Source organism: Magallana gigas, chromosome 1 (assembly GCF_963853765.1).
Source record: "Magallana gigas chromosome 1, xbMagGiga1.1, whole genome shotgun sequence".
Taxonomy (NCBI): domain Eukaryota; kingdom Metazoa; phylum Mollusca; class Bivalvia; order Ostreida; family Ostreidae; genus Magallana; species Magallana gigas.
In genome coordinates this window covers 67113112-67136454 of record NC_088853.1, presented here as the reverse complement: position 1 = coordinate 67136454, position 23343 = coordinate 67113112, and the positions used below count along the sequence as shown (strand labels likewise).

Sequence of the window (23343 nt, the reverse complement as noted above, 5' to 3'; positions counted from 1 at the left end):
TGGAGTTTTAATGTCATAAAGGTTGTGTTTATTTGTTTAATTTCTATCTTATATTTCTACTGAGCTGATAACATTTCAATAAAGCAAAAATGCTCGTGATAATTGAGTTTAATTTTTGTTGCATTCCATTTGTACGTAAATCAATTAATGTCCTGATTCCTTACACTCAAACGACCATAGGTAATTTATTCAAAGGGTGTATATACATATAGATGTTGACATTAATGTATGCAATCAAAATATCTTCCTTGAAAAAAAAATCTTCTGTTTTCTACAATAAAAACATATCATTTATGAAGCAATTTATATTTATAAATCTTTTGGGGGGTGTGTGGGTGTCATGTCTACCTCTACCTAAAGAGAGCCTTTAACTCGGGCTTACGTTTAGATGCCTGTATGACAGGCCAAACAAATTAAATAGAAACCAATGGAATTTGGTTTATGGGAAAAGTATGAATAAATAAAATACACGTAACACGTGTTACGATAAAAACTTAGATTAAGACATTGCAAGTCAGTCTGTCTATAAGTGTTTTAATGGTTGCATTCAATAAAAAAAATTAAATGGTTATATTCCAATGTACTTGAGTAGTAAAAAAATGTACGTGTACTTTTATTTCAATTTTGCCCTAATATGATGGAAACCATAACTTGAAACAAACTTTAAGTAATTGCGTTTAAAATGACTGTTTAATATGACAAAATCTGTCATCTCTTAAAGAAGCATATCAGGTGAATAATATTTATACGTTTAACATATAACAGTTTGCTATAATCTGTGATTACCAGTAAATGATGTATAGAAAAGTGTTTCGCAGGCACAGGATGTTCATCTGTGTAATATTAGACCTAGGTCTGGTATAACATTTCAATTTAATTTCAATTTGATAAGCATTTTTAAATGCGCATGTTGAACAAAGAGATCTGCTGTAATATATATAAATACTTGCTGATATAGACGTGTAGTGTTAGAGTACGAATTGATAATGGTAAGTTGATTTTGATAATTTATAAATTTATAATTAAATTTTCTTATCCGTTTATTAGACTCGATATCATGTCTTACTTTTGAATGAAGATTTTTTTAGTCATAACTATACTCAATGAATTGTTAAATAAAACAAATCTATAAGGGTTTATTTTTGAAAATGTTATTTATTAATCTGACACCTCCTTTCTAGCCTATTTTTCTTTATGTATTATTGAAACACAAATATTTATGCCACATTCACGTGTGGGTTATTGTTTGTGTATTCAGGAAATGCAAACACATTGGAGCTCATTAAAAAACAATACATATAAACCATACACAACACGTACCTTTAATTAGAAATAATTATGCAAATTCTACTTATTGTTTACATTCATGTATATCGTGTTAAATATTTATAAAAAAAAAAACCCAAACAAAATAAAAATAAATAAATAAATAAATAAATAAATAAATAAATAGATAAAAAGAACAGTTTTTAATTAAACACCACGGGCGCTGCAAATATACCTAATGTAGGACAAAACGAATATACCCCAAAATTCCAACAAGCGAAAACCATTTTTTTATGGAAATAAAACTAAAGTAACATTAACCTGAAGTGCATTTTAATATTAACTGCAGATGACTGTAGCTCTAATTCTTGAGATTTTTGTGATGGGCGTACGGGCTGAAACAAACAACGGAAGTTGTAAAGAAATGCTGCAAGGCTATCTGACAGGACAACTGTCGTCTGCTCTAGGAACATACATAATAGAGGCTTTGAAGTGGGAATTCAAAAGTCTCACCGACCAAATTGAAAATTCAGTGAAAGCAATTAAAGAAAGATCAGAAGTAGACACACAAAAGATACGAGGCAATATATATTAATTAATTAAGTTTGAAAAAAAAACTTTTATTATGAAAATATTTTAGTTTTACGTGTACGTTTTGCTCCTTACTTTATTGACCATTTCAAGAAACCAAAAACAGTAGCGTTGTTTACACAAGGTGGGGAAAGAAGACATGTCCTTCAAATGCCGAGTTAATTCTCTCAGGTAAATTTATTTCTGAACCAAACTATATCTGGCACGTACAAAAATCGTTTTATAACTTCGTTACAATTCAGTCTAGACATTATGTGCCTTTGAAAAAAACAACAAAATAAAACAAAACAAACATTTCACTTTCTTATTAAATAAAATTATGTTAAGTATCACGTAACATTAAAACAATACCGATCAGACCCAATCTTACACCAGAGTAAACCCCAACTAAACCCTCAGTTTACTCTTGGGGCTAACTTGGGGTTTACTCTGGGTTTGCATTTTGAAAATGGTGGGTCTCTCTGTGTCCACTCTGGGTTTACTTTGGGTTTACTCGGAGTAAACCCAGGGTTTAGCTGGGTTTTACTTTTTGTTAGGTTGGGTCTGATCGGCACTGTAGAATATGTAACACGAACGTTAAAGGGGCATGGTCACGATTTGGGTCAAATTTTATTTTTGTTTTTATTATTAACAATGCTTTGGAAATGCATTCCTAATAATCAAATGAAATTTGGGTGCCAGTCGATGAGTTTTAAGCAAAATACAGTGCTCGCAATTCTTCGTCATGTAAACAAGGCTTGTGTCCTGTTTTTGTTTTCATAGGTTCAATATACCGGTAAAATTCTTTTTCAAGCTGATTTGAATATTTTATTATTCATATTAAGCATAAATAAACAGTTCCTAACGATTAACACATTCACTGGTGGTCTAAAACGGGAATTTTCACTTCAACTTTCAAAATGTAAACAAAAGCTTTGTTTACATAGCAAATAATTGTAAGCTCTGTAGCTCGCTTATAACTCAACAAATGACACTCAAATTTTGGTTGCCTACTGAAGCATCGTAAACATTAAAATCGGAAAAACATTTTTTGACCAAATTCGTGATCATGACTTTGTAGCCAGAAAAACGTGTTACAAAGGATGGAAGTTGGAGTATCATGGCTATCTAATGGCAGGATATTATAAGCACCTAGCCAGTATAACGTATAATTGTATTGACGAGCATCCAGACACCTTACATGGAGGACATGCTGACAAAGATGGTAGACTTCTATATCACGTAGAAGCTCGATGTGGTTCCTTAAAGTGTCCACCTTATGTCGCGGGGAGAGAACTTGTTTGTGCCATTTGTTCTAAAGAATAAATATCATTAGTAGAACATTTTATTTTATCATACTTTCATGTTAAATACTGATTGGTTTAGACGCAGTTGATAATCCGATCTATTACCCTCCGCATTAGCAACACACTTAGCAACGGGTAACACAACGAATTGTTACATGCTCGTGAATTATGCGCGTACGGTTCGCCGTAGAATTCACGTCATTTCTATTTAAAAGAAGTAAAGAATTCTCTACAATTAAGACATTCAGTATGATAAAATAAATGGTGCCTGTTTTGGAGGATAACAGTTGAAATTGACACCCATCGAAAACCATTGTCAACCTCCGCTTCGCGTCGGTTGACAATAGTTTCCTTGGGGTGTCAATTTCAACTGTTTCTCTCCCAAACAGGCACTATTTATATAGTGTTTTTTCCTCATTGTACATGTTTAACGGTAATTTTAATATTTGTTTCGCAGTCCTACATGTAATTAAATAAATAAACAATGCTGACAACTTCATTGTTAAATAACTATAAATAGTTTATGCTACTATTTTAATAATGATCATATGCAACGGTATATAACTCCGTTTTGCTAGTAAATAGGCGAGGAATAAAATATAGGGAGTCGGGACATTTCAATCACGTGACTCGTGATGATCACCTTACAGTCATTATAGAACGTAAATCTACAGGCAATAAACATTGTGGAAGATGAGATGTCACAATTGGTATATAATCTATGAATATGTTAATAAGAATCTCCATTTTGATTTGTGTCCCTCAACAAACAAAGTTTTCAGTTTTTAGTAGGTCGACATATTCTGATCTGTAGAAATTCATAATTAACAGTTCAAAGGTTAGGGAAATTTTAAGTTGTTTTGTTTTTTTTTAATTTTAGATAGGTAGATGCACAAAATTATAAGTTGTTAATATAATCATGTATATATTCTTTTAATTGTTTTGTTAATGAAATAAATACCATAAAAAAATGTTTTCTTTTATAAGTGTTTCAAAACAGAAATTGTCGCAAAAAATCGTTTTGTTTAGTACTTTTTATATACATGTATACAGATCGTTTTTATACAAAAACTAAAGAAAGTCTATTTCATGTTATAAAGTTTTGGAGATTATATGGTGAACAAACAGTAGTGTTGAATATATTTTTTTTTCTTCGGTTGACCTGAAAATTATTGTTATCTCCCCAATGGTTTGACAAATATACCGTATTATACAAAATATATACAGATCAGTAGACACAAGCCGATATCTAAAGAGTTAAATCAATTTTCAATGACAAGGGTGTTTGTGTTCGATTTACATATATAACTATCCTGTCCTAAAAGGACGGAATCAAATAGTTATTTTTTTAAAATATAATTAGAGCTACAGAATACTACAACAAAGTGAGGAAATGAAAGTTTAAACAGCGGGTTTTTGTTTTTTGTTTGTTTTGTTTTGTTTTGTTTTGTTTTGTTTTTTGGTGCTATTGCACTTTAAATATAGAAGCACTTGTTTTGAGTAATTTTCGAATATTTTTTAACATTATGACATATTTATTAGTCCATTGTAAATACCTATACTTGATGACTGTGTAGAATATGTTTAATTTACGTTCATTAGGATTTTACTGGGTTCTAAAAAATAGTAACACGTGTTCTTGGAATAGATAACAAAGTACAAATTGTGGGCTTTTCATATGAATATTGAAACCATGTCACAGGTGATGATTGCCTGATTAGCTGCAATAATGTGAGTCTCGTTCAACCAGACGACCAGTAAATCTCCGACGATCTGAGCGAGACTGCAACAATGAAAACCTTTCCGTAATGGTGCAAGTGCGGAAGTGCGTGATTTATTCCCATATCAGGCACGTAGCATCGTTTTTGAAAGTAGGGGGGGGGGGGGGCAGACTCATCCAAAATCTTGACAAGCAAAAAAGCAAAAAAAAAAAAAAAAAAAAGGGAAATTTAAAATTTCCCAAAATCTTCAAAATCCTAATCCGGGGGAGGGGGGGGGGGGGGGCTGGCTGGTGTAGTATATATCTTCAATTTCATATTAATTTTTTATATACTCCCAAAAAAGTGGGGGGGGGGGGGCAACTCCATGATATTTCAATTTTTTATATGTAAATTTAAAAAAAATTGTTGCTGCGAGAAAAAAGTGCCCCCCCCCCCTGGCCCCTTCTGATGCTACGTGCCTCCATATAACGTATATAACATAAATCAAGTATTTACTTTCGTATATAGGTGTATAATTTAATTCTGGTTGTAACGCGGCATTTGATTGGATAGAAAAATTAAGTTAAATTTGTATAACCTGGTTTGCACGTCACAAGACACGTCACAATGCACTAACGTCAAAAACGTACTAATCCGCTTGACGTAACGTTTGAATTTTGAACAGATTAATATCATTTTTAAAAGTAAACGGACTCAATTTGTACAGCAAATTACAGAAAATTAAATTATAAGGAATGAACTCAATATCTACCCAAGTTATACTCGTATAACCTGGGTTGGAGCATTTTACGCTTTTTTATAATCCGCTTCGCGGATTATAAAGCGTAAATTGCCCCAACCCAGGTTATACTCGTATAACTTGGGTAGACATTGAGTTCATTTCTTAATTATGTTAGCAGCACAAGTTAAATTTGTCTGACATATTCACAGACCTTGATCGGTTTAATTCAATTTAAAACTAAATGGCACAGGAATTTTCCAAACCTTTTATTTAATGATGTCTTAGTAACAGAACGAGGTAAGACCACATATTTACACTGATATTCACGTAATCAAGCCCGTCTAAACTCAATCCCATAAAAAAACGCCAAAATTATTAAATGTCTAAGCTGCTTAAAAAGACGACTGTACGGTTATTTTGTTCACCGTAAATTTAAAAAAAAGTTAACTAAAGAAAGCCTAACCTAAACACCTTTCAGACCGATAAATTATTATTATCATTAGATAAAAACAATGCACCATGACAGAGATCCTATAGAATTGTAGCCCTCCCCAAAACAAACAAGAAGTCAATATGCCTTAACCCTTTAAGTAAGTAAGTAAATAATTTATTATAGTGACATGTGTTATTACAAATTACAAAATGTTATACAAAATAGATAATGAAACACCCGGCCCATTGGGCCTACATGTCACTGCAAGTACAATTATAACATATATACACATATTACGCATTGAGTTTTTTTTATACAATAATGATTGTCTGTAAAGGCAAGATTCATTTGACAGTAGAAAAATAATACTGTAACAGTAAAGATTTGACATTACTAGTGTTGGATTATATCCTACATAATTACCAGTTTTCGAGACAAAGCTTACGTTTTTAGGTTGGGGCAAGTCTATGGGTTGCATTTAACAATGATAAGAGTGTTGTAGAACTTTCCTTCTGCGCTCGCCCCAACGTTCACACCGTAAAATACTTAAACTTTGACAGAATTCAACGATGAAAAACTGCTCTTGATGATATCATATGATGATGCCCTCATGCATTCATGAATATTAAATTTTAATACATCCCTGAACAAGATATAATTAGTCTGGAAGTAAATTGCTCATGCTGTAAAAAACTCAGTGATTATCCATCACAAAATGCAATTTGTCATCTTCCATAAGTAAACGACTTACGTTTAATATATAATGTAAGACATGTACAACTGTGGCGTCGGTATTTAAGCAAACTGAAAGTTGGGCCGGGAGTGGGGGTGGGGGGGGGGGGGGGGGCAAGACTTACCAAAATCTTGACAATCCAAAAAAAAAAGGGGGGGGGTCTTTGGTTATGAATAAGTTTGAAGAAAAGTGGGAGGAGCCTGTGGTTCATGAATTTGTTCAGAATTTTTAAAAAAAATTGCATTTTTCATAATAGCGAGCGCAGCGAGGCGGCGCGAAGCGCCGCTCGCGTAGCGAGCTCCATAGACAACGTGTACGAACGGAGGAAATTCGAGTTGAAATCTGCACATTGTTCAAAGAAAATTTTATGAGGCCACGTGAAAACGTTCTACTATCCCAGTGATCCTTTGCGGTGCATAGCAACATGGTGGAACAGAAAGTGTTTCTACGGAAAATTCTTACCTCTACATCGCATACATCATTTTCATTTAACAATAAAAAAAATCCTTCTAAAAACATTACAGTAAACAACACATAAGCTTACGTAAAAAAAACTGAACTTTTGCTGACATATGACGTCATTTCCTTTTTTACGAAAACTGTCGAGCGCAAAAGAATGTTAACTATGACGTCACAAAGATCTCGCGTTTTAATTTCCCGCGATATATTTAGAGGTGGATCAAGCATATGTACTGGATCATGTAGGAAGTACTCAGTATCAGTGTTAACGGTGACTCTTTGGCTGATTAGTTTTGTTTTGATGGTTTTTTTTTTTGCTTAGTAAATACACATGCAAGTTCCATGCTAAATCTATTGTCATATTGATCCAATCATATATACATACGTTAGGTAGGTGACAAAAAATTATTAAGAAAGAAAACTCTAATCATTATTAGATCTACGTGCAGCCACGTCATTTTGTAATGAATAGATAAATGAAAAGAATTAAACTGTTAAAATATCTACCGGTACATGTATTTGTTATATAGTTGCATATATGTGGTCAAATAATATTGGATATCACACACTAAGAAAGGGGTGAGGGCACATGTCTACAACGCTTATATAGCGTACAAAAATTAAAAAGATTTAAAACAAAATTAATGCCACTGAGGAAAATAATTAAAACACGGGTTACAACAAGGAACAAAATGAGAAATAACAGACAAAATTTATTTTTACTGATTTTAATGATCATTATTAAAAGGTAAAGAAAAGATAAAACAAAATTGTATCTACATTAAAAAAAACCGGCGTTGTGTTTATCAAAATATTTTAATACAATGTAAGTCTGTTTAACATTTTATTAATGCTCAGTGGTAGTTTGTTTAAGTGTATAAGACTAGGAAGGGGGTCATTGGAATAAAAGTTTGATAATTTCGGGTTCCTTGCGGTGGTAAAAGTTTTCGAGACAAAGCCAAAGTTTTTTGGTTAGGGCAAGTCCACTGGTTGCATTTAACAATGATGACAGATGTGTGGTTCCTTCTGCGCTCGCCCCAACGGTCACACCGTAAAACATATTATTTATTGGTATTTTCTGATTTGCTTTTTGTTGTTTTTTTTCGGCTTGAATTTTGTACATGAACTGTTAGGCATCATCAGTTTAATTACTTTCGCTGTGTTTTAATCCCTCACCCTCTCTGTTTCATTTATTCCGTGTTCGGGGGGGGGGGGGGGGTCAGTAGGAAGAACGGTAACTCTTACATCCTAGAACGTACGAGTTAAGCCACTTCCTGTTTAAAGCCTTGTGGGATATGTTGTCAAATGGCGCTTTCTTCGAAGGAAAACAGTAAGTGAGAAAACAATTTGATGAAATGATTACTTATATCTATACTGAAGCAATGAACAACAATTGTATGCAATGGACTGATCAAAATTGAGTGCTCTTTCGAATCTATGGCGGGGAAAATTCAGATTGAATGGTTTATAACGTTTCAGCCGCGAGTCAAAAAAACATGTTGGCACACGCCGAAATTCTCCGACTTTAGCTGGGATTTAAAACCCTTCACGTTGAAGCACGACTTGTTGTTGTTGGTGTGAAATCGAATATTATTCTTTTGTTTTTGTTAAAAAGTGCTCTGGACACGGTAAGAATTTCGACCCCCCATTGATCACCATCAGGAAATGCAAATTCATGCTAACATGGATACCGATTTGGGAGGTTGGGAAAAGGAGGGGGGGGGGGGGGGGTAGTAAGGAGTGTTGTTGCTATACGATGTTTACAAGTCATAAAACGAATTATTTAAGATAGCTTTAGTTTGATGATGCTGATATTGTTATTACATCGTTGTCGTAGAACAATCAAGAACAAGAGTTGAAAACTTTTTGTCAAATTGTGATTTAATCTATTGACAAGGCAGAGATGTAGATCTGGATTTTTGAATGGCCGATACTCACAGGCGCTCGTTTCACACAGGAAGTCTATAAACTATACTCAATAACTGTTATTGTGTATAGTTAATAGACCTCCTGTATGAAGCAAGCGCTTGTGGAGAAAAGTTCTGCATTCCCGATTTTGTATTCTTGTGTTTCGATACAAAACAGCGGGATTGAGAAATTAAGTACTCGCGCAAAATAATGATAAACTTTTATCTCTCTCCCATCCTTGTTTTTTTTTTCATTTGGTAAATTGTTCTGTCATACTATAGACACCCAAATTGCATCCCCAACTCAACATTAAAATGCAAATGCCAAAGGTTCACATGATTGTAGAAGGTGCAAAAAAACGTTAGGGGGGGATTGAAAGATTGTCATTAAATCAATAAATAAAATGTTGGAGCAAAATACATCATGATATATATCCTGCAATCTTATACATAAACCTAAATTCTAAAGAATTAACTAGGGGGGTCAGGTTTATTTCTATGATATTTCAAACTCCAGTGGGGGTTCGGACACACACCTTCTCTAGATCCAGATGTTAGATGTGTCATGAAAATGGGGTAGGTCTTGATGGTCCTCATTTCTTTGACATTTATTGAATATTTACAAAAGATGGAGAGGTTTTCATTTATTCATTTATTTCATCAATAAATTCTAAAATACCAGCCAATATATTTATTCATTGTCATTCAACAAAATGAGTTCAACTATGTCGGCGTGGACTGTCTCTTCTCTCTAAATCTCAGCAGCAAAATCAGTTTCTGGGGAGTTGGGCAATGTATGAGGGGCAATGTATGAGGGGCAATGTATGAGGATCCTTTATGTTTTGTCTGGTTTCTCAAACTAGTTGTAGAATCCCAAGCCTTTAATGCCGAAAAAGCTGGAAAATTTCTGACTTTATCGATCCAAGGTTTTTCAAAATCGGTTATGGGGTGATTTTTTAACGATTCTTTGAAAAATGTTGGTTTTCAATGAAATATATTAAATTAAATAGTGAAAAGAAAATATTTTTACATACTTTAAGCACCCGTTAATTCCTTATTTTAGTTAGTACTTAATTCTACGATTCAACCATTTTGCATCAAAGTCGAGAATATATATTGTGAATGTCAAATTACTATAAAAGTTTTATTTAGTTTACATCTGTCCCAAAAATGAAATTGAGATTCTAAAATCCACAAGATGAGCTCCTTATGATTTTACAAGAATATTAATTCCTTGCGTTTTATTAGGAATCTATGGTATATCATGTATATGCAAAGTTGATGCTTCAGTAATAACTTATTTTTTAAATGAACATATTAATTTCTCTTGTAGTATGATGCCAGACATGTAAATAATGAAACCCAAGGTCATCATTGAGAGGTCAAGGTGAAAGATGACAGACAGGAGTGCACTCAACCCTGGCCTGAGCATGATGAACTTTGATGGCCTTGACCTGCAAAATCAACAGGAAAAGGAACTTCAAAGAGAAAGCGAACAGCAGCAAAACGAGGTATGGCGTGGTAACCATGGTAACTGGACTCAGTTATGGGATTATTTACCTCGTAGAAATATAATATTATTTTACTGCAAAGCGATATTTTGTCAGATCATAGATCTGACATGTGACTTCTTATTCATGCATGGATATGATTGTGTTAATTTAAAAGAAATTTGATCATACATAGGCAATATTGGTACATAGTAATGATGATATGCGGATCTTATGTGGCAAAGTTGCCTCTTTATCACTGACTAAATGATACATCCTTTCCTTATAGATTGTACAAGTTAATGATCTTCATTTGTCTGAGTTATTCTTGAAAACTTTTTTTTTGGGGTGGGGGGTCAAAAAGTTTCTTTTTTTATATCTTTACCCGGTAATTACCATGACAACAAGATGCTCATTAGTTTGTCCTGGGCTTGGCATCAGCTCAACACCTCTGGATGACTTTATTGGGAGATTGAAAATAATGCTCTAAGCAGAGAAAATTGCAATCTGTGTAAAGCTTAATGAATTCTGCTTTGATCCATCTCTTTGGAAAGACACAAGGAGAGTTAAACCGTCTCTGATTGACATTTTATTCCTAATGGTGTTTGATGAATTATTTTGTTTTCTTGTTCCCCCAGAGGGTTCGCTAGCTATTTTAATGAAGAAACTTTCCCTATCTGGGTCATTAGGAGTTAGGCGTTTGAAAGTTTTAGTTTAATAATATGCTTAATATGTAGGATGTTGCAGCCAAGAATGAAGTGATAGACGGATATCAATAATTTATTGTGATTTTCTGTGTGAAATGTGGATAAAATGATCGAACTTCATTGAATTGATTTGAATTTTTTTTTTTCAAGGAGCTGTGTTTTATAAGTGATTTTAAAAACAAAAATGTAGACGTATGATTGGGAAATCACAGTGGTTGAGACTGAGAGTGACAGGGTTCTTTGTTTTCATTGGATATGTATAATAAAATACTTGAAAGGAAGTAAAATAGCATTTAGATGTAGAAGTTTGGTATATAAGGGAATTTATTTTAATATTCAGAGTTATTCTGTTTTCCTTGAGAACAGACTAAAAACAAAAACATTGGAAGTGAAAAGGGTGATGCTATTCTACATGTAGCTTATAATCAAGCATTTGATTTACTTCCAACATTTTCAAGTGAGGAAAAAGCAAATAAAAATAAGGCCTAAGTGGGATTTATGATCAAAAATGGATGCTCAGAGAGTTCATCTTGGAACAGGGCCAGGGAATTTCTATCTGAATCCATTCCTTCTGAGTTCTCTATTGAATGACCTTGATAAAAGGTCAGATCACTGCCCTTGTCAAGGTTACCTGGGGGTCAAAGTTCACCCCGCTATTTTTGATGATATTGGAGATCTGTATGCTCTTTTGACACAGGTAGGGTTTACCTATTAAGTACAAAAGTAATCAAGGTTTACTATCACGGGAGGTAGGAAATGATACCGTGTATCCCATTTTTTTTTACATGTTACAAAATTTGCAAAAATGGGGAAAATATGTAGCATTTTTAATTTGCGCCAGTCATTTTTTGCGATTTAAAAAGTTTCTTATAGAAAATAATACAGAATATAATTTCTGCATATTCAATAATTTGCGATTTAAAACACATCATGAAAAAAGCAAAGATTAGATTATCGTAAAAATTACTGGATGTACGGTATTTAACAGCTACTAAAGACAACTATTCACAAATTGCTTATAGACAATTTTATTAGATTTTGAATATGATATGATATTTTTCCTGCTCTAATTATTTGTCTCAAATTGAGCAAATATTTTTAAGTTTAAAAATTTTCTCCTTTGTGTCGTATGATGCACATTTCCTATTATTTTTGACAGCTGAAGGCACTGTTAAAGGACGCATTTGATGATCTTATAGACGAGGATGATGAGTTTTCTGTCACATCGGATGAGGGCGGAGATTCACGAAATCACAGCCTCCATTTCAGATCCAAAGAAGAAACGTAAGATCATACTTAGATTTAGGTTTTTTCTCTCTCTCATACTCTGCATGAACATTATTAATTTTTAACAGTGATTTAGAAAAAAAAGTATAATTCATTATGCTTTAATTTACACAATGTTTACTTTAAGAAAAGAGATTATAAGGGGGAAAAAGTTTTGTAATTACACACCTATTTGATTAAATTTGATAGGTTGACTTAAATTTACATATATATATTGAAGGCATTTAAATTGATTCAGAACAAGAATTCATAGATTGCTGAATAGCTGTTGGACTTTTAAGAGGCAATGAAAGAATATTTTCATATTTTGTAAAGCAATCATGTAAATTTTTTAATAACCAAGAGAATAATTTCATGTATAGGAGGAAAATAATTTATGCAGATTGTGTATGAACTATAAAACTTGTGCCTGTAGAGTGATGATCATGATATTAAATGAAATATTTTTATACAGTGAAATTCACCTGTACACACTTTTATGACCTCAGAGCTAAGGTAGTGGACCAAACAATTCCATGCACCGTAGATTGCCTTTGACCTATATCTTTTTTTTAAATTGCAGAAAGATGATAGTACAAAATACTATAAAACCATGTTGTTGATCTTTAAATGTTGGTGACTGCACATGAAATACAATGTTACGCTGCAAGTAGATAAAAAATGTGTTTGACCGATAATTTTTTAGTGACTGCATAGACAAAACAATGTTATACTGCGATTGAAATAACAAGGATTGTTTTTGACCTAATTTTTTTGACCTATTTTTTTTTGTGCCACAGAGAGACAATTGTAGAAGAAGATGAGCAGCCCTCGGGTTTGTTGTTTGGGAGGGAGGGCTGGAACAGACGGACCTTTCCCCTCCCCACCTCCACCCCCCTCGGGGGACTCCCGACCATCGCTCAGAGCCCCTATGGCTCGATGTCCTCACTGAGACAATCTCAGGACAGTCTCAGGGCATCTCAGGAGCAGCTCAGGGCATCTCAGGAAGGAAGTAAGTGTTGTTGAGTTTATGAGATTTTATTTATTCAAAATTGTTCCTTATGCCCCTCTTTCTCTTGTTCTCACTAATAGTCTCTCCTAAAAGGCTTTCTTTGATAATTCAAATTTCAATCATAGTGAAGTTTAATTTGGCATATCAGAAATGGATTTAGATAAGGATATGTCATGAATAAACAAAGATATCTGTATTTATTCATTATGAGCCTGTAGTAAGTAACATTTCAATTTGTAGTTACATATTTGACCTTACTAAATGGTTTCATCTTTCAATATGAATACAGAAGCTTTACCGCACACCATTTAATCACAATTCAGGATGATTATAATGTATGTCTTTATTTTGTTAATAAAAAAAATTTACTTTTATTTTAGTTTTAAGAAGATCCCACGAGGGTTTGCTTGAGAGCGATGGTTACCATAGCAACAGTGAACAAAGCAGCACCAAATCAGCCAATCACCATCACCGACACAACAGGCATCACTTCCACCAAGTACATGACTGGACCGGACAAGACGTGTTTTCACATCCGGGTCAGCCCAACGTTTTCACCCCCGCCCACGAGGAGAACAGGTACGTTCCGCACCACGGGTCTTCGGAGGAACACCATCACGGATACCGGGAAATTCCGGAGCGACAGTCTGGAGACGGTGGAGTGGATGACCAATCGGAAGTTCCAGGACACATTCCTGGTCACTACCACTATCAACATCTCTATCACTACGCTGCTTATTACAGGTTCGTATTTTATACACACCTTCAACAATGGGTCATGGCTAAATGAGTAGGCCAACTGACCCTCGTTTATTTTCTTGAATCAAACAGTTCACCACAAATAAATTTTTAAAAAATATAAATCGATAATTGACAAATGGCTGAGAAAAAAGTTAAACATTAAATTCATGTGATAGTTACCATATTTTGAGATGGAATTTTATTTCTTAATGTCGGTGTTACCCAGCATTACTAAATACAAAGCATATACACCTAAACTACAACAATATGTTTTTGCAAGAGGGTAATCTAAATCCTCGCATGGGAAAAGTTTACTTTTTATATTCAGAATATGTATACATGTCTGTAGATGAACGTGTAATTGTAATAAACTTGTATGTTTGAAATATGCCTTGAAACACAAAAATAGTTTGATGCAGACACAAAGTTGTATTTGATGCGTATTATCATTTCACTCGTTATTGTTAAAAAGATATATTTATATGTTTTTATTTTCAGAGATAGACATGATGAGGATGAACACCCAAGGACAGACAACCCCTACATGATGTATTCAGACACACCACATTCTCAAGGATACCAGCACACTTTACAGTCAGACCAAGGCTATGTTACCAATGCTACCTCAGTCTCACATGGGCATCCTGCCCATGCCACCCCAATCTCAAGGGGGCATCCTGTTCACTCTTCTCAAGAAGGGGCTGTTCATGATAATGCTCCGGAACGGGACTACAGGGGAGATTATCAGGTCGCCTACAAACGCAGGGAAGACCATGAGGAGAGTGAGAGTGAGGAAGAAGTTCCGGAGGTCAAGGAAAAACGACAGAAACTCGAGGAAGGACAGGACAGCTCTGGTGCTGCACCAGGTATGCAATCAGTCATGTTTGAGAAATAATACTAAATTATACTAAAATTGCATTCAATAAATTTACATTTCATGTATTGTACATATTAAGTTTTAACTTATAAAGAAGGCTTTTGTAAGCATTGTCTGCTGTCTAATCCAATTATGTTTTTGTGCATTATAAGATATGATCAAATGAATTAGTCAGGCACACACAACACATGTAGTGACACATACCAAAATCAGTCAGGATTATTTTGAGGGGATATGATATCCATTCGTTGACAGTTGATTCTTTCTTAATCATTTTTTTTGGGGGGGTTGGGGGGGGGGGGGTGGAGTTTATAGAATTTTAAAAAATGATATATGTGTGTTTATCTTACAGCACTATAAATTTTCTGATATAGATAATATCTGATGAACTCAATCTGAGTTTGTCTTAAGCCCCTTTAACAATTGGCGCACGATCAGAGGCGACAAAATATTCGTGCGACCGCAAAAAAGTAGATATGAATCGTTAACTGTTGCCGAAATAATCGCATTTGAAAAAGTATTCGTACGAAATTCGCACGATCTAAGCGAGCGTTGTGCGATGTAAACGCAACAAACCTTGCGACATATCTTGCGTCTATATGCGACTGTTGTGCAATGAAAGCGACTGTTGAAAGATAATGCGATAGGATCGCGCGAGAGACCAGGTGATCGGACGATTGAACGTGCGCCAATGCGATTGGACGTGCGATCATGCGTTCCATGGTACGAATGCTCGTGTGAGTCAGAGGGGGTATATACCGCCCATTTCCGACTGTCTTCAGTAGACATAGTTGAAAGCGAGAGATCATGCCGCCCAAGAAGAAACAGAGATGCAGCATCATTTATTATTATACCTCAATATGATTATTCTATTATATCTGATTGGTCTAGAAAGTCACGTGACAGGGCTATTTCATAGGAATGAAAAAGCCGACATGAGCATACGATGCAGACAAAAATGATTAAATCAAAAATATTTAGTGATTATGATTCTCTTTATATCACAAAAGCAACATAACAATGATTCGAAATTATGAAAGAAAAGTAGGACAGTAACATAGGAAATCAAACAATCACGACGTTATTGCTATTGAAAAGTCAGACAATTTTTAGAAATCAACGTATTTTGTTTACTAGTAATCATATGTTGTTCGATATAATAAAACGTTTATTGCATTAATGTTCATATGGCGAAGCCCTCGGTAAATATGATTTTTCTTGGAGTAATAAATCTTCATATTTCCCCCACCACCATGCAGTGCATGTATATTGTCAATTGTGGTTTGAAACAAGGCTGCTTATATAGGGTATATATACTAGTGGCATATTGAGGCTGATAAGTCGTGCAATGATTGTAAAACGTTGCAAGATCACATGAGACATGTTGAGCAACAGTCTCATGGTCGCAAAACACACGCATTTACAGCAGCAATTCATTTTACGACCTTTTAAAATCGTGCATCACTCTTGCGAGTACACAAAACGTTGTAAAACGTTCGTACTAATGTGTTGTTGCACTGCGATAATTTGGATCGCGTTGGGTCGCGTCTGAATAGTGTGCATGTCCACTATTCAGAGGAGACTTGATGCGACCAGTAAAACGTATGCAACAATGCGAGGGCTCGTGCAACGTATGCGAGAGCTCGTGCGAAGCTCAAAAATTTTGATCGCAAAGTGGTGTAAAGTGGTCGTGCGCCAATTGTGAAAGGGGCTTTACAGTACTGTCAATCTAATGATTTAGATGATATCTGAGTGTAACTGTTTGTCTTACAGTACTGTCAATCTAATGATTTAGATGATATCTGCGTGTAACTGTTTGTCTTACAGTACTGTCAATCTAATGATTTAGATGATATCTGAGTGTAACTGTTTGTCTTACAGTACTGTCAATCTAATGATTTAGATGATATCTGAGTGTAACTGTTTGTCTAGTAGCACTTTCAGTTCTGTGATTTATGTGATGCCCGTGTGTAACTGTTTGTCTTATAGCACTATCAGTCCTTTGATTTAGATGATATCTGAGTGTAACTGTTTACCCTACAGTTCTATCTGTACTTTGATTTATCTGTATAATTATTATCTTACAGTTCTATCTGTACTTTGATTTATCTCTATAATTATCCTACCGTTCTATCTGTACTTTGAATTATCTCTATAATTATCTTACAGTTCTATCTGTACTTTGATTTATCTCTATAATTATCTTACAGCCGGTGCCCTGGACGGTAGACAGCTCGCCCAGCTCCAGATCCTGTACAAAGCCCGGGGCAACAAGCTGGAGGAGATGACCAAGGACTTTGACCAGTACAAGGCAGAGACCAGCCGCGAAATCCGCATCCTGAAGCACCAGATATCACTTGCAAAAGGTAAGAACACCAGATATCACTAGCAAAAGGTAAGAACACCAGATATCACTAGCAAAAGGTAAAAGCAACAGATATCACATGTAGAAGGTAAGAACACCAGATATCACATGTAGAAGGTAAGAACACCAGATATCACATGTAGAAGGTAAGAACACCAGATATCACATGTAAAAGTTTAGAACACCAGATATCACATGTAAAAGTTTAGAACACCAGATATCACTGGTAAAAGTTTAGAACACCAGATATCACTGGTAAAAGTTTAGAACACCAGATATCACTGGTAAAAGTTTAGAACACCAGATATCACTGGTGAAAGTTAGAACACCAGATATCACTGGTAAAAGTTTAGAACACCAGATATCACTGACAGAAAGTAAGAACTGGCTAAATGTATGAAAATCAGATATCACTGGCTAATTGTATGAACATTAGATACCACTGGCTAAATGTGTGAGCTCCAGATCAACTCCAGATATCACTGGCTAAAGATAACACCAATAGTAAATAAACTCTATGGGTAAGACAGTAACCTTGGGCATTTCTAATGCTTTTAAAAACAAATTTCAAATGTCATAGCCTGAAGTCAAATTACAAGCAAAATTCGGAGATCCAACTTGTTTGCTTTGCTGTGTAAACATTAGATATTGGTATATTATCTCTGACCACAATTACCCTCACTACAAACACTTGATGTTATATCAGTCATCTGAAATAAACTTAAATAACACTTCGGTCAATTTTAATAAATTATATATTAATTATGAACTTGTTATTTATAGGTGAAAAAGAAGGGACTTCCTGCAGTCTAAAGCAAAGTCATGATCTTCTACTGGAATCTAAAACAGAGAATGCACAGCTAAAGGGAAAACTACAGGCTACTGAAAGTCAAGTGGAGGCTCTTCAGAGGGGGAAAGATGAGGTAAGTAATTGTTTGTTACAAGGGTAACTATAATCATGTGTAATGGTACATATAAATATTCACGTAAAGTAGCGAATATGAAATTTTAATATGAAGTTAGTGAAATGCTTTATTTATAGCTTTCGATTTTAATTTTTTGTTTCTGGCGTACGACCAGTTCTCGCCGAGTACCATTTCTCGCCAATACATTGTGACGTCATTTTATCAACAAATAAAATTATAGACGAAAAATGACTGGTGAGAAATGTATATTTGCCTTCAATAGAAAGATGAAAAACTACAAGTATATTTGCCTTCTAACTTCTCTCATTTTTACCTTAATTATTCTGATTTCTCCTAACTTTCACATTCTGGCCCCTGATAACATTCTTATTTATCACTTCATTTATTATTTTTATTTCCTTCCCTCTGTCATTATCAACTTTCTTCTTGTTCTCTCTTTCTCATTCTCTTTCTGCACATCTCATATGTAACTAGGGCTCGGTTGTCAGATAGCGGAGTTCTTATTATTTCCCGAAAAAAATTATAAATGATTACATTGGGATTTTTGTGTGTGTTTTTCTGTGTATTGCAATAAAAACATTCACTGAAAACCCTGTTTTGGTGTATGCAATGTACATTGAAAAAACGTACCGAGACAACACTCGCCATCTTTGATTTATATAGGGCCCTCAGTTCACGCTATGTTTTAAACAAGTTCTCCAATTTTCCCCATGATTTCTGACGAAATCTAGGTTGGAAAATGATTGAAAGACTTATTCCTATTGTCTGACTACATCTGTTAGCTGCATTATAAACGCACCGTTTCAATATGTACGAAATACTCGCCAAACTTATCGAAAGCAACGGAAGTAATTATTACTGAGGTGTTCCGAAAATGTATGATAAGTCTAGAGAGAGCGAAAAAAATGCGGAAAAACTCCTCTAGATTTATCCTATGCGTTCGGATCTCCTCAGTGATTACACAGAAGCTAGAGTTTTCATCATATTTCTGTTGCTTTTGTACGAAAATTAGTTATATTTTCGCAAGTTACTCTGTCCATATCTACCGGTCATTTGGACTGACAGACAACCTCAAGTAATCGGTCCTTGGTTATTTTTATCGGTCTTGCCGACAGGACCGAAATATTTCAAGAACTCTGTCTAGGTGTCACTAATATTAAGTTTTATTTCCCATATCTAGGCAGTGAAGAGTTTGCAGACAGCTGAGTCAACTATAGAGACCCTGAACCAGCAGCTCGCTGAGATGGGAGCCTCGGACAGTCTCAGCCGAGCTCGAGTTGAGCACGATCGAGTTTTGGCAGGAGTCCAACAAAGACACGACAAGGAGGTCAAAGTCCTGAAAGAAAAGATCGAGAATCTGACTGACAAACTGAATGAAGTGGTCAGTCACTAGGGCCAAACAAAACTAATTCTTTGTTTCTCCGGCACCACTGTCGCCCCATTATTCCTATGCTGCTGCATTGATTTATTGAATTGCCATTTTAAGAGGGCATGATGGTTGTGGCCATTTTTTAAAACTGTTTTGATCTCCTTTAAAAGAAGAGCTCTGTATTAAAATATAGGAAAAAAATGTTCAGATTTTTAAAGCTAATAAAAATATATGGAATTCTTCTTTACTATAAAATAGTTCATAGCTGAATTAATCAAATCTACAAAAAAAAATTAAGTAGACTTGATGACTGCAATGTTAACCACCCAGCCTCTTAAAATTAGAAAAAGAAATATTTCAATTTTCAGCAGAAGAAAACAAAATTGGTTTCCCCCTTCAAAATTTGCAATGAAAATTAAGTTGAAATATCTAACTGCCTTTGACATCTTATTTTCAAAAGATTTTTCAAAAATTTTGAAAAAACATTTTTTTCTGCTAAACTTGTCTCCTCTCTAATCTGGATAATATATTTATCCTATTTTAGATTCTGTTTATGTCAGTTTGAAAATTTTATAGTCACATGCATGTTTTGTAATTGATTAGGGTATAATTTTCAAATTTTGCCAGAGATGGGGTTGTGAGAACAAATTAACCCTTTATATTGTACCTATCTCACAATTTCTTATTTATTGTTTGGGAAAAAAACCATGTACATGTAAATTTTAGACTAAACATTGTGTATAATCATTGACAGAATGCAGAAAACTCGACACTGAGACAGAAGTTGAACGAGAGCTACAAGGAAGCCGAGAACGTTCAGATCTCGCGAGCCGAGACGATCAATCGTCTCACAAGGAGCCTAGAGGAATCCCAGAAACAATGCCAGACACTTCTAGAGTCAGGTAGCCAGTCATATTCCCTGTTGTCTTGATGATATTGACATATTTTTAGGGATGGGACCATCTACCCATAAGTGCATCACAGTATTTATTTTGACAATATTTAGATCGATACACTAACCATTATTACAACGATACCTGACCAAAAGTGTTAAAAATTTCCAAATATCCAAGCGTCAAATTTTTGCTATTTTTTTGTCCACACCCTTTATTTATAAGTACAAAGAAGGCTGAAACTATGTAAGTTGTCAAAACTGCTATGTAACTAATCTTGAGTGTGGAAAACTCCTGGATTACGATTTACCTGTTTATGACAAAAACAGTCTACACCACAGATAAGACAAAAGTAATTTGTATTTAATTGTGCAATGCTCATTTGAAACATAATGACATCACTATGGACATGTAGTAGCACATTATCAAACTGCATAAATTTGAAACCCTTTATTCATGTTTTCATCGAGTTGCAATATATCGTGATATGTATCGTAACATATCTCAGGTACCGTGATATGAAATGAATCGGCTAAGTACAGCATCATCCCAGCCGTACATATTTTCTGTAGATTTTATTATGTGTTGCACTTGTGAATCATTAAATGTCTGATATTACTTGTGTATTAATATAATGCTAACATACATGATCACTGTAATAAAAGTTGTAACACGTAACATGCACATGCACTAGTTTTACCCTCTCCTTTTTAGCTTCGTCCCATGAGACGAGTCAGTTGAAGATTAAACTACAACAGACTACAGCATCCAAGAAAATCGCTGACGAAATGATTCTCTCCTACCAGGTACTCGGTTGATTGATTGATTGATTGATCATTATTATTTCATTATTACATTATTATTTCATAATAACATTATTATTTCATTATTACATTATTATTTCATTATTACATTATTATTTCATTATTACATTATTATTTCATTATTACATTATTATTTCATGCAGTCTGTGATTCCTCTTAGGTTGCAGAAGATTTTGACTGATCAATGAACTGTTTCTATAAAGCTGTGAATTACATTCAATTTTCTTACCATAACAATGTAATGGTTGAGAGTATTAATGTGGGCTTAATGAAACACTATATAACATAATACACAATATTCTTAGGATATAAAGACTGTCTAATAGAATGAAAATAATACAAAATATAATTTCTGCGTATTCATTAATTTGCGCTTGAAAAGTGATCGTACAAAAGAAAAAAATTAAATTGTCGCGAAAATTACCGGATATACAGTATTTATTTAACACTCTTTGTTTCCTTAGGACGAGATCAAGGACTTGAAAGAACAGCTGAACATGTTTGAGGCTGCATCCTGTCTGGGTGTGCTCAGTCAGGAGACGACGCGCGACACGATCCACGACGACTCCATGATGGACCTCGGCATCAAGAAACACCTCGACTTTGACGACACGCCAGAACCCGTCAAGTACGAAATCAATATTATTGGTTTTTTTTATAATTCTAATTTCTCAGTGTAATTTAAATTCTATTTCTTAGTTTTATTTCAATGCTGATTTTTTTTCCGCTTAAAGTAAATTTTTTCTTATGATCTACCAATTTTTTTTCTCTGAAAGAATATTTTGAATGGTTGAAATCATAAAGTAGAGATACCATCTTCTAAAAATGTACAACAAAACTCAGTTTTTTGGTTCCAAAACTACTGTGGATGATTTCAATCAAAGCTATAGAAGAGTAATTATGTGGAAAGACAATTTTAATAAGTTTGGGAAGGTTTTTTTTAGAATTATTTATATCCATGGTAAAAAAACTATTAGTGTACATATGGGTCTTCCATACCCTTGACTTATAATTCTTATGACAGTTTGTCACATGCATTGAAAGCTTATTTTAATTGACAAAATTGTTTGTGTAATGACATTAGGCTACAGACCAACAAATGAAGAGTTCGAATACAGCAGAGATTTTAGATAAATTTTATTCACTCTCATTTCATGTTATTTTCTGAAAAGGGTGTTTTCTCCAAGATTTAAGAAATTTTCGGTTTTTTTACCTTTGTACACATTATAATGTTCATTTACATGTAATACTTTGTGAAAAATAGTTTCCAGTGCATGCTTGTTAATTGATCTTTTGTTTTCACAGATTCGGTTCTACTCAGAAAGGAGCCGAGTCACATGACTTGGTGAGCAATCTAAAAATAGAACTGGAGCGCTGTCTGCTCAGCAACAAGGAGAAGAGAATCCAAGTAAATAAGCTTCAGGAGGAACTACGCACATGCAAGAAAGACCTAGAGGAGTTCCGAATGCGCTGCGAGAGAGCAGAAAAGTCCGAGACTGACCTAAAGGTAAATTGACGAGTCATCATTTATCAGTGGGCATCATTTTCATTGATTTGGAAAAATTTGTTGTTTCGAGGAGTATACGTTTATATATGTCCTACAAATTGAAATTTAAAATACTTTGATAAATACTTCATTTCGTTGCCCAGCTGAACAGTGAACTCAACTTAAAATTAAATCGGTGCTTATCAAATAATGTTTTAACTATAGTATTTAAATCTTGTTATATTGAAGTAAATGGGACTGAGAAAAAGT

General features: G+C 34.3%; 1 protein-coding gene across 3 annotated transcripts in view; it reads left to right on the top strand.

Moving 5' to 3' along the window:
• The first annotated feature begins 8473 nt into the window (after positions 1-8473).
• LOC136269935 (centrosomal protein of 152 kDa-like) overlaps positions 8474-23343 on the top strand; it is a 45510-nt gene continuing 30640 nt past the window's right edge. For 2 of the 3 annotated variants that reach the window (XM_066065860.1, XM_066065928.1), the window contains exons 1-13: positions 8703-8838; positions 10451-10628; positions 12474-12598; positions 13381-13592; positions 13973-14336; positions 14832-15199; positions 17421-17576; positions 18359-18498; positions 19682-19882; positions 20625-20772; positions 21478-21569; positions 22052-22215; positions 22893-23094. In XM_066065860.1, coding sequence (XP_065921932.1) covers positions 10512-10628; positions 12474-12598; positions 13381-13592; positions 13973-14336; positions 14832-15199; positions 17421-17576; positions 18359-18498; positions 19682-19882; positions 20625-20772; positions 21478-21569; positions 22052-22215; positions 22893-23094 — 2289 coding nt within the window. In that variant the 5' untranslated portion in view covers positions 8703-8838; positions 10451-10511. Of the gene's footprint in view, positions 8541-8702; positions 8839-10450; positions 10629-12473; positions 12599-13380; positions 13593-13972; positions 14337-14831; positions 15200-17420; positions 17577-18358; positions 18499-19681; positions 19883-20624; positions 20773-21477; positions 21570-22051; positions 22216-22892; positions 23095-23343 lie in introns of those variants that run through there. The other variant, XM_066065897.1, reaches the window with a different exon arrangement.